At 41.1% G+C, this 12,096-nt stretch overlaps 2 protein-coding genes across 2 annotated transcripts in view; both read right to left on the bottom strand.

Moving 5' to 3' along the window:
* LOC143102272 (protein phosphatase 1 regulatory subunit 1B-like) overlaps positions 1 to 5,378 on the bottom strand; it is a 21,172-nt gene extending 15,794 nt beyond the window's left edge. The window contains exon 1 of the mRNA XM_076265770.1: positions 5,105 to 5,378. Within this exon, the coding sequence (XP_076121885.1) occupies positions 5,105 to 5,221 (117 nt within the window). The 5' untranslated portion in view covers positions 5,222 to 5,378. The remainder of the gene's footprint in view (positions 1 to 5,104) is intronic.
* Positions 5,379 to 9,078: 3,700 nt separating this feature from the next.
* Positions 9,079 to 11,561, bottom strand: LOC143102271 (interferon-induced protein 44-like). Its single transcript, XM_076265769.1, has 4 exons — positions 11,331 to 11,561; positions 11,030 to 11,168; positions 9,493 to 9,593; positions 9,079 to 9,285 (listed from the first exon to the last, which is right to left on the bottom strand). The coding sequence occupies exons 1-4, from the start codon at positions 11,559 to 11,561 to the stop codon at positions 9,079 to 9,081; spliced, it is 678 nt and encodes a 225-aa protein (XP_076121884.1).
* Positions 11,562 to 12,096: the final 535 nt, after the last annotated feature.

Here is a 12,096-nt window from a genome sequence, read left to right as displayed (position 1 = left end):
GTGGGTTTTGAGGAAGCCCTAGTAGGTCCCCTCTCCACATACAAAGGCCCAAAGATCTGCTCATCCATGTGCTAACACTCCAGCCGCCACTAAAACCTCCCACAATACATCAGTAATCACAAAGTTGTTCATCCAAACACAACCACAGACAGACACACACACGCACACACACACACACACACACACACACACACACATTAACACACTAAACCATAAACTCGCATTATCTCAAGTCAAGTGAAAAGTTTCTCACGGCAGCCAGAATGTCAGAGGGCAGGTAGCCAAAACTGTTTCTGAGTGAGGATGTGATGTTAAAATATGTGTGTGTGAGGGTGGGTATGTCAGTATCCGTTTGTGTCTGTGTGTGTATGTGTGTGTGTGTGTGTGTGTGTGTGTGTATGTGCGTGTGTTTGTATGTGTGCGTGTTTGTGTGTGTGTGTGCGTGTGTGTGTATGTGTGTGTGTTTGTGTGTGTGCGTGTGTGTGCGTGTGTGTGGGCACAAGTGCATGAGTGCATGCCTTAGCTGAAGTTGGTAAACAGCAGATGTGGCATGATAGATTTTCCCCCTGTGCCCTTGTCCACAGACTCTCAGCATTCCTCCTCCACATAGCTGTTTCGCTATACTGGATGTTGCCCTAACACACACACACACACACACACACACACACACACTGTGACCTGAACCAGCTTGTAATCCCACGACCATCTGACCTTAAGGTCGCCTAGAGGTCACTGGAGTGGACACTGCTTGGTGCCAAGAGTGGCAGTCAGCCAGGCCGATAATGAGGGCAGGATATTGCTAATCTCTCAATCTGTAAATAAATTAGTAATTAAAGGATAGTCTCTGATGATCAGTAATTAAAGGATAGTCCCTAAATCAGAAACTATAAAAGAAAGTCCCTGATTGATATTTGTTTTAGGGTCGCTTTCACGCCTGAGAGTCCGGACCAAGGTCCGAACCAATGTTCATGTTTATTTACATTGTATCCATTTGATCAGGGATGGATTTCTGAACGGGCCTACTGGGCCCAGGCCCAGGGGCCTCTGCGTGAAGTCACTACTACGTTCTCCACCCCTCATATCTGAATAAGACCCCTCAGTCAAATAATAAGGGTTATGTTATGTGATTTGTCTTTATCATATACTATGGGGGATGTTATTCACTCCTAAAATCTGAATGGGCCCCTCAGTCAAATAACACAGGTCACACTATGTGTGTGAATCATGCACCATATAGTTCAACAGCATAAAATTAGCAGCATTTATTAATATTTCTAACTACCATTGTTTATGTCAAGATTGTCAAACTGTTTTGTCTTCTTGTCAATGTGACAGTTCACTCTGTACGTATATTCTAATGAACAATGTGCAAGGCAGCACTATTTTCTATTTCAAAACTACAAAGTTACACATTATTGTGTGTGGAGCGGGTTGATTGCAAGACAGTAGATATCTTTCAATGTTTTTTCTGTTGACAGACATTGTGACAGTATAAAGAAAACAAAGGCTTTTACAGCATTGTGCAAATGAAAAATGGCAATATACAGCAAAACACCCCTTGGTCAGAGCTGTGCACCACTGCACATCTTTCTATATATCCTGATATTCCTGTCTGTCAGGTCCTATGGTCAGGTCACATGCATTTATATATGCTAGAATATGACAACTAGGTATGACAACTAGTTCAACACATTTGCATGTAATGACACAAGCCAATTTGTTTTATGAGGAAGGACTATTCAACAGGGAACCACACTTTAAAAAATAATACACAGGTTCAACTTAAAAAAATTGAGGTAACAATTGGCATGGATCTTTTTAAGTAATTTCAACTCAAGCCGTTTTTGAGTAAATATTGTGAGACTTATATAGTTAGAACAACTGAATTATATTATATGATCAAATTAATATAATTAAGTTGGTTCAACTTAATTAAGCTTTTAGAGGACAAATCAGGTTGATTGTGCTAAACTAATTGAGTTCTTCTCACTATAAAAGTCTCACAATATTTACTCAAAAACAACTTGAGTTGAAATGACTTAAAAAAAATTAAGGTAACAATTTGCATGGATCTTTTTAAGTTATAGTAACTTACTTCACTTCTGTCTGAATAAAAGCACACAGCAATTTAAATTTTCTGAAAGCATTGTTTATTTTTAAAGCAATGGCAACTGGTCCAGTTGTGCGATGAATGAATGTAGAGATCCGTCTGAATTCTTCATTTATCTGTATAAAAGAAAGGCACAATGTTAGAAAATTTACCTCAAGACAAACAACAAAATGAACAAAATCTACAACGTGGTTTGCAGGGATTGACACAGAATATTTCTCAAACTTCAAAAATGAATAAATGTTGGCCTAACCTATTATGTTCAGGTTAAGCTAAGAATGTCAAATGGCCCACAAACCTTCATAAAAAGTGACAATGTTAGGCTTAACTAGGACGACCAAATATGATCCTCAAACACGTGCAGTGTTAGAACTAGCAATGCTAAAATGTTAAGTGCTGAATACTGCTGCCACGGTGAAGTTTGAAGACACCAGACAGCTAAATTTACCTTTACTAACTCCAAATTATCAAAGGGCAGGCTGCAGGTAACTTTGAAGACGCCAGCTACCAAAGTCATCTTTTCAAATGGTTTAATTACTGTGCAAGCAGCAGCTAGCTTGGAAGACACGATAGCTAACTGTCTGTAGATAGCTAGCTAAATCCATCTTTTCAAATATTCAGCAAAAGGGCAAGCTGTAACATTAATTTCATATGTAGTGTCACGTGACAATGCTTTTGATGCACTGTGTGCCGTTGTTTGATAGCTGTTGCTTTTAAAACAAACACAAAAATAGTAGGCTAGACCAGTGTTTCTCAAACTTTTTCAGACCAAGGACCACTTAATCAATAAAAAAAACCTCACGGACCACCTAGCTAAAAAAAGAGTAGACCTACTTAAATAGTTACTTACACAATAGGCTTACTCACTGAGCCACGTTGCTTATTTTCTTTGCACCTTGCTTATTGTGTCAGAGGATTCATATGATTTAAACTGGCATAACTTACATAGGCAGCGTTGCAGAACTGTTTGGATTTACATACATGTTGGTTCAATATGGCAAACAACTCATCTATATTATATTTTACCCCATCTGCTCGCAGACCACTTGGGATAGCGTGCGGACCACCAGCGGTCCCCGGACCACACTTTGAGAAACACTGGGCTAGACTACTTTGCACGTACCTTTGATGTTCGATGCAGGCTACAGGATCCTGTGCCATAATTTCTGTTACTTCTCAGGCGTGGTCCAGAAGGTTCTGAACGTTTAGTCGTGTTATCAGCTTTATAAGTTTGGTCACGAGATTTACAAGTTTCAGTAACTTAATACTTATCTATTGTTAGGTGAAAGCAAGACTGTGTGTTGAAAATCCATATATTAATAAGTTGAGACAGCTTTCTTTTTTTTTCAGTATGACAAACTCCTTAAAATAAGTTGTCAACTCACCTATAAGTAGCAAACTTAATTTTTTTATGTCGAGAATGTTCTTCATTTTAAGTTTTATCTACTAACCTCATGAATCATTTTTTAGAGTGCAGTATAGTGCATTTTGACCAACATGACATTAGCCATTGAAAATGTATAAAACAGCAGACATTTGTACAAAATCAGTTGCATGGATGAGCGAAAACATTGCTATTTGTTCAAAATGGGGAGAGCACATCAATTATGTGCACAAGTGTTAAGATGATATGCAGTTTGAACAAACAGTTTTGAGAATGACCATTCTGATCTGAGAAAAGTGGCAAAGTAACTGAGAGTAACGTACAGATGGTAGGCTATGCTATGCTGTCCTCTCTCTCTCATCCTCTCAATGTTGTAGATGTCCATATTTTCTAACTGACTTTTAGACCAAATTGTCAGACCAAAATAGTAATTAAATAGGCTATTTCATCTCCTCCTCTCCCCATGTGCGTCCGCAGCTAATTTTAGGCTATTTATTGTCCAGTTATTTTTCTTCTTCTATAGTAGCTAGCTGCCTTAACTTCCTGTAATTGGTCCGAAAGTCCGAACCATCTAAAAGAGTTCTCATACTGCAAACAAACCGAACCATGGTTCAGTTTGATCCAGAATGAGACACCCTCTTTTGGTCGGACCAAATTTTGGTCTTTTGATCCGGACCGTGGTCCAAGGCACTTTTCTCACCAGCAATTTTGGTTCAGACCAAACTGAAAAAAAGTCTGAAGGTCCGGACCAAATGAGGCAGGTGTGAAAACGCCCTTACTGTCTTTCTTCCTGACGAGATCCCTTTGTCTCTCTTTCCCTCCTGCCCTCCTCATGTTCCTACCTTGAGCCCTTGTGCCCTTGTATCCTTGTGCCCTTGTACCCTTGTGCCCTTGTACCCTTGTGCACTTTTACTTTTCCTCTCATCATTTGTTCATTATTCTCTGTATCTTTTGCTCTTTATAACTCTTTCGCTTTTCTTAATGATGGCAAAGGGCTCACCTGTTGATAAACCACCTTTCTTAATGACATGAACAATTTTCTGTCCCAGCGCACACGATAAAGAGATGGATGCATGTGTGCATGTCCTATTCTATAATCTGTCACACACACACACACACACACATACATACAAGTACATTAATGTAACATGATTGTCATGCTGTTGATATTACTGTAACATGATTGTCGTGATGTTTCTATTTCCTTGTGTGTGTGTGTGTGTGTGTGTGTGTGTGTGTGTGAAAGAGGGGGGGGGGAGAGAGAGAGGGAGAGAGAGGAGAGAGAGAGGAGAGGGAGAGAGAGGGGGAGACAGCGAGGCAGAGCCTTCTGTCTCTGCTGCTGACACTTAACAAGTGTGAAATGACATTAAATAACATAGGAAACAAAGAATGGAGCTGGGTTTGTGAGTCTCTGTGTGTCTATGTGTGTGTGTGTGTGTCTTTGTTCCCTGTGTGTGTGTTTGTGTGGCTGTGTGTGTGTGTGTGTGTGGCTGTGTGCCTTAAGACTCCCTACACAATTTCCACAGAATCCTGAGGTTATTCAGAAACTGACTTCCATTTATGTCAATTACTCACACACTCACACACACACACACACAACTTGCACTTACCATCTCTACCTGACGTGGGTCCAACTGGGTCGGTACCGCTGATGGAACGGAGAACTGAATCTTCCTCCTGTCCTTTGCCTCTCCTCCCTCCATATCAGGAGACAGAAAGGGCTCCATCACTCTGTCCTGTACCTCTGTGTGTGTGTGTGTGTGTGTGTGTGTGTGTGTGTGTGTGTCCTCTTGCTCTCGCTTTGGGTTGACGCCGAGCCCTGTCTCCGTGATCCAGTGAGAATAGACCAGTAAGAGTCTGGAGTCCTCAGTTCATCAAGGGAGAGTAGCTCTCTGCTACAGAGTATACAGCTGATAACTCCGTGTTTTACACCCTCCTTCTCTCTCTCTCTCTCTCTCTCTCTCTCTCTCTCTCTAGTGTTCAGCCACCTAGTCTCTGTTGATAACTAGACTTCTCTGTCTCTGTCCGTCCTCTCTCTCTCGTACTATATCTCTCTCCAGTCATCTCCCTCTCCCCCCGACTCCTCCTCCTCCTCCTCCTCCTCCTCCTCCTCCTCCTCCTACGTGTTTCTCTAATTCAGGTGCCTCTCTGACCTTCTCTCTGTCTTAGCCCCATGAGAGCGGGAGCACTAAAAAGAAAAAAAAAAGAAAAAAAAGGATTGGTTCCTCTTTGCTTCTCTTTTTCCCGTCAAGCTCAATCACTTTCCGTCACACTCATTTTCTTCCTCCAGAATGAACGTGAATTGAAGAAGCAGCAACAGCGTGAGGCACGTAAACAACTCACAGAGTTCCAGCTGAGCTCACACTGTCCTGTTCTCTCTCTCTCTCTCTTTTCCTCTCTCTCTCTCTCTCTGCCCTTTGCTTATACTCATCCCCTCAGTGATCTGTCTATCCCTCCTGCACTGTGAATGTGTCTGAGGGAGATGGGCTGATGAACTGAAAATTCAGTGGGTGGGAGGGATAAAAAGAGAGAGAGAGAGAGAGAGAGAGACAGCAAGAGAAAGACACAGGGAGAGAGAGAATTAATGAGAGAGAGAGGGATGATGCAGAGAGAATCAGAGAGGGAGGGAGATTCTTCGAGAGGGAGGGGAAGAGAAAGAGAGGAGCATGGAGAGGGAGGGTCGGAGAGACAGAGAGAGGGACAGAAAGAGGGAGAGAGAAGGAGAGAGAGGGGGATGGAGGAGAGACAGAGAGAGAGAGTGAGAGAGTGAGAATGTGTGAGAAGGGAAAAGAAGGGAGGGTTTTGTGAAAGTAAGTCATTAAGGGTTTACTGGTTCAAGATAAAAAAAAAAACTAAGCCCTCAGTGTGTGTGTGTGTGTGTGTGTGTGTGCATGCATGCAACAGCTAGATTTGTGTGAACTGGGCACTGTCAGTGTGCTCTGCATTCTAATATTGAAATTGATCGTGGCAGCAGCATGGGGTGTTTCTGAACACATGAGAGATATAGAAAGAACAGAGAGAGAGAAAGAAGGAAAGAGAGAAAGAACAGAGAAAGAGAAAAGGAAAGAAAAAACAGAGAGAGGAGACACTCAGAGAGAGAGAGAGAGAGAGAGAGAAAGAGAGAGAGGGAAAAAAGGGAGCGGGAGAGAGCAAACACAAGAAAGCTTGTAAACTGCTGTGAGCCACACACAGCTGTAACAGGTAGAGAGATAAAGGCCCAGATCGTTATGAGAGCATAAATCCAGCTTCCCCTCCACCACGCTTCCCCGTCTGGCCATGAGCAGCTCCGCATCTGCCGCCTCTCCCACACACATGCGCTCAGCGCATGGCATACAGGCCGCCCAGCAGAGTTACGAAACGCCGCTTTAATCCTGCCGCACCAGATCACCAGCAGACTCACTTAAATACAGAGACGGAACAGTTGTCGCTTAAAATAGAGCACTTCGAAGAAATAGGAGGTTTTAACCACATGGAGAACAAAAGGTGAGTTTTTTGCTGTGTCCAATTAACCCTGGAAACTGTGGCTTGTTAGTGGAGTACTGGCAACATATAAGCCAACATCTGTCAGCATTCCAAAGGTCATTTCAGTTTATGTGTGTGACTCTTTGTGTGTGTGTGTGTGTGTGTGTGTATTAGGGGCCGTCTAGGCCATAATTCATCCTATACTCTCTCACATACACTACTATACTCTCACATACACACTACTATTCTCTCTCACACACACTACTATTCTCTCACACACACTACTATTCTCTCTCACACACACTATTCTCTCTCACATACACACTACTATTCTCTCACACACACTACTATTCTCTCTCACATACAGTACACACTACTATTCTCTCACATACACACTACTATTCTCTCTCACACACACTATTCTCTCTCACATACTGTACACTACTATTCTCTCTCACACACAGTACTATTCTCTCTCACACACATACTATTCTCTCTCACACACACTACTATTCTCTCACACACACTACTATTCTCTCTCACACACACTATTCTCTCTCACATACACACTACTATTCTCTCTCACACACATACTATTCTCTCTCACACACACTACTATTCTCTCACACACACTACTATTCTCTCTCACATACACACTACAATTCTCTCTCACATACAGTACACACTACTATTCTCTCACATACACACTACTATTCTCTCTCACACACACTACTATTCTCTCTCACATACTGTACACTACTATTCTCTCTCACATACACTACTATTCTCTCTCACATACACACTACTATTCTCTCACACACACTACTATTCTCTCACATACACTACTATTCTCTCTCTGATTGCCACGTCCTCCCCACAAGGCCATTGGCGAAATGTACGCACAAGAAAAAGAGAAATCAATACCCTTAAACAAGAGAATACACAAGGACTAAGCTCAATCAAACACTAACCACTAAGAAAAGTAATAATTTTGAGAAATACTTCCATGAGTTCATAAAGACAAAATCCTAATTCCTGTTAAGTACTGTGTTTTTAGGGTGGAAATGGCGCCACCTCATGGCAAAATAAGGAAGATCACCTGAACAACCCATTCTGTTGCCACAAGGAGAAAGAAGTTTAAATAGTTGAATAAAGGCAAATACTGAATGAAATGTAAGTGAGCATAAGCATTTAATTAGGTCTGAAGACATAAATTCCTCTAGCAGAGTTGGTCTCTAAAAAGGACTAATTTCTTATTTCACTCAACAGAAGATTATCTCAATAGCATAGATGGCAGAGGGAAAATTATCAGAGCCAAAATGGACTGAAAAATAGAATGGACCAAGAGAAAAACAGGCTGAGTTTATGATTAAGGTCTGAACAAGTTGAGGAGTTGACATTTCTGTCTGTCTCCATGAGTTCAACTCAGTTCAGTGTATTGTTACTATATTATTATAGTCTTTTTGCATTGTATGAATGACTACAGGTACATATACATTATCTTACTGTACACGTTGAACTATACGTTTCATTTTTGCTGCAGAGGTCTACATTATATTTAGCATTCTCCTCAGAGGTCAAGAAAGGTAGAATCTGGGAATTTAACCCACAACTTGTCAGGCTATTGCATACCAGGATACATCTGAAGGATACATCTGTGAATACGGCTTTGCAAAATGTGTACACAGGCATGCACATCAGTGTACACATGCAGCCATTTATTTTCACTTTATGATTTTTTTTTTAATGAGTGCAAAATTTTGAAACATTATCACACTTTTTACTCAGATGAGTGAACTATTTACTCAAACGAGCACACAACTTAGTAAAATGAGTGCACTATGTAGTAAATTGAGTGTGCAATATACTAAACTGTTTGTATATCTAGTATCTAGTAAAATGACCCAATTTAATTTAAATGAGCGCACAATTTTTCAAATGAGCACACAATTAGTAAATAATAAAAAGAGCGAACGTTCTCTTAACATACAAAGAGCCTCCCGGGCTCTGTACATGCTATTGTGAAGAGAAATGTCTTTTGAACATGTACCATTACAATGAAGAGGTCAGGAATTTAAGAATATAATCAAGTAAAGACGGAAAGGAAAACATCATTCTGTTGTCAAGGGGAGGAAGTCTTCTCTTGTTCTTTCTTTTTGTTTTTGTCATGATGTTCCGCCACATGGTCATTAGCAAAGTTCAAAATGTTTTTGAGAGCAGAGAGGAGCAGCTTATCCACATTGTCATCCAGGTCAATCTCATGATCGTAGTTCTTAACTGGGAAGATGCAGTTCATGGGTACACCCAACTTGTTACTGCACTCCTGCATCTGAACACACACATACACACACACACACACACACACACACACACACACACACACACACACACACAGAGACAAAGGGAGGTTTATTTTTGCTTTCCAGGACAGTACCTGGAAAAAACATCTAATACATCTTTTGTTCACTTTGCGTCCTTGTACGTGTACACACATTAACTCATGTGTGCACACACAAACACACACACACACACACACCTTCTCTTTGATCTTCTTGCTTCTGTAGATCAACCTCAGGTCTTTGCAGACCTCAGGACAGGCAGTATCCACTTTTGTCAAGAGAATTACTTGTGGGATTCCTGCAGAAAGAAAACATTTGACCCAACTACATGACTTCACCTAGTCTCATGCTGCCAGACATGCAGTTCAGCTTATGCAACCTTTGTGTTACTGTTACTGTGACTGTAATGGCCGTATACGAATGCATGGTTCAGCCCTGTGACTGCCCAGCTCCTGTACCTGCCCAAACCCATAACTCTGCACCACCTCGGACTGGGAGGCGGCCGTATTAACAATCAGGCTAAAGCCCATGGGTGCTATGATTTTAAAAATGCCCCCAGATTGTAGCACTGTAGCTAGTCTAGCTGTTGGCATGTAAGTACTTGTAAGTAATTAACTGGTACACTTAATAAGTTTATTCCACTGTATCAAAGAATAACAAGGTTGTAGCAGCACAGCTGTTACATGTACTGTACACTGAAGACAATGAGGCCTTGACTGGAGCTAAGAATCGTTTGTATATCAAATCTATCATGACCAGATTTACCCCATCCAGCAGGTCTAAGGTCAGCTCGTTGCCTCTGATGAAAATGTAGGCAAATTGGCAAAGTTTTGTAAAAGCACTCAGTATTACAATGTAACAACTATATGTAGGTACCCACAAATACATAATGCAAGTACAATGATAGTACCTGATAGTACATGTTACACAGGTTGTACCACTGTACCTAATTAGGTAGATACATTGTAACAGCGACACATTAAAATAAAGTGTTACCTCGTCTAATGCACCAGCTACCGTTACACTCAGAGCAACCAGTGGGGAGTTATGGCTTTAAGGCTTACATATAGCGGGGAACATCTCCTTGAGTAACAACATCGCACCTCAAGACTGAAGGACAGCTGTCAGGATGTCCACTCCCTCTCCCCTCTGCTCTCTGCCACCATGAAGACTGGACTCTATCTTTGAACTCTAACTTTGCAAATACTGGAAGACTGGATTATCACCTCTTAAATGTAGATTATATGATGATTTTCCAAGATGATTGGAAGATTCCTAGATCAGCTAAATCAATCAAAAGAGCAATGCTGAACATGGTGACTTACTCAGTTCAGTGGCTTTTTTTCTGATATCCCGCAGTTTGTTTATGACGTCAGAGACATTGCGATCGTCCAAGAATTGGACTTTGTCTGCAGGGAGCACGCTGACCAGGCAGTGGACTGTGTCATTCAGAGTCGGGCTGCTGTTGTATTTCGCATCATCTTTTCTTATAGTGGATATAGGGTTAAACTGAACAAAAAAGTATGTGTTTTAGTATCTGTCCATGCAAGTGAGTGTTTATGACCGATTTGAAAAGCTGTATTCGCTATTCACATGCTCCCTATTTTTATTACAAGTGCTGAATGCATGGCTGAGTGCATGTGTGTGTGTGTGTGTGTGTGTGTGTGTGTGTGTGTGTGTAGAGTATATGTGTATGTGGTTGTATTTATGTGTGCATTCTACATACAACATAACCCTCTTTGAGATGGCCCTCTAGCGCCATCTTGAGGTCATCAACATGGGCTCCACCGCTCCCGTCCTCCAATCCCATGATGTCATTGATGACGAATGGCAGGAACCCACCTTTCCCATCTTTAACTTTATGGGGGTAGAACTACAAACACAACATGCTGTGAGCTTTGGAATGGTCTTCTACAGTATGTACATTCATTAAAACTTACAATGAATTACTCAAAATTAATTAAAAAATCTTTAAAAATGTAGAAACTGTTAGGAGGAGGGAAAAGTCTATATATCATCAAACGTGACCTCTCACCATTGTGGTGAAGCTTCCGTCATACGTAGAAGCCTCAGCTAAAGCTCCTTGAGCCATGCGGCCCTGAAAGATGCTGTCAATGGAGTTGATGAAACTGGACTTTCCCGTTCCGACCGGACCATGAATCAGGATACGTAGGAGCTTGACCTCTGGGTTGAAGATTTTCAGATCCCTCACCTCATTAATAATGGGAGTTTTTCTGTAGAGATTAAGTAATATATTCTGTACCATTGACTGGCATAACTTTGAAATATTGTTGTGTAAAGCAAGTCAGGTTATCATGTTATGTACTGAATACTGATGATTACAGTGGACATTTCAACAGCTCTTAGCAGCACAACAATTTCATACTAATCATGCCTGATTCATGCCTCTGCACTGAAAATAATAAAATAATAAAAGTGCTTGTAACATCATTAAACCGAATAATAGTTTATGCAGAAAAGAAAATTCCTGTATTTTTGTTTATTTTGGTGACACTCAACTTACGACATATCAAAGTTGAAAGGCCTCCAGGGACGAGGTAACACTTACACCAGCCAACATACACACAGAGACACATTAACACACACACACACATGCACACACACAGATACAGACAGGAGAAAGAAAGAATTAGTCTTACGACCACCTTCCTTAAACAATGTTCAGACAGAAGGATAATTGAATTTGTTTCTCAAATCAGAGTTTTGTACACACTGTGTTATTATTTGTAAGTGATGAGATTGACTTTGGAGGTACCAGCAACCAATGGCATGCTGTGGAA

The sequence above is a fragment of the Alosa pseudoharengus genome, unplaced genomic scaffold, assembly GCF_046254945.1.
Source record: "Alosa pseudoharengus isolate Yale_2024_CS ecotype anadromous, Long Island Sound unplaced genomic scaffold, YU_APseudo_1.1 YU_APseudo_1.1_scf_4, whole genome shotgun sequence".
Taxonomy (NCBI): Eukaryota; Metazoa; Chordata; class Actinopteri; order Clupeiformes; family Clupeidae; genus Alosa; species Alosa pseudoharengus.
This window is presented reverse-complemented; position numbering and strand designations above follow the sequence as displayed.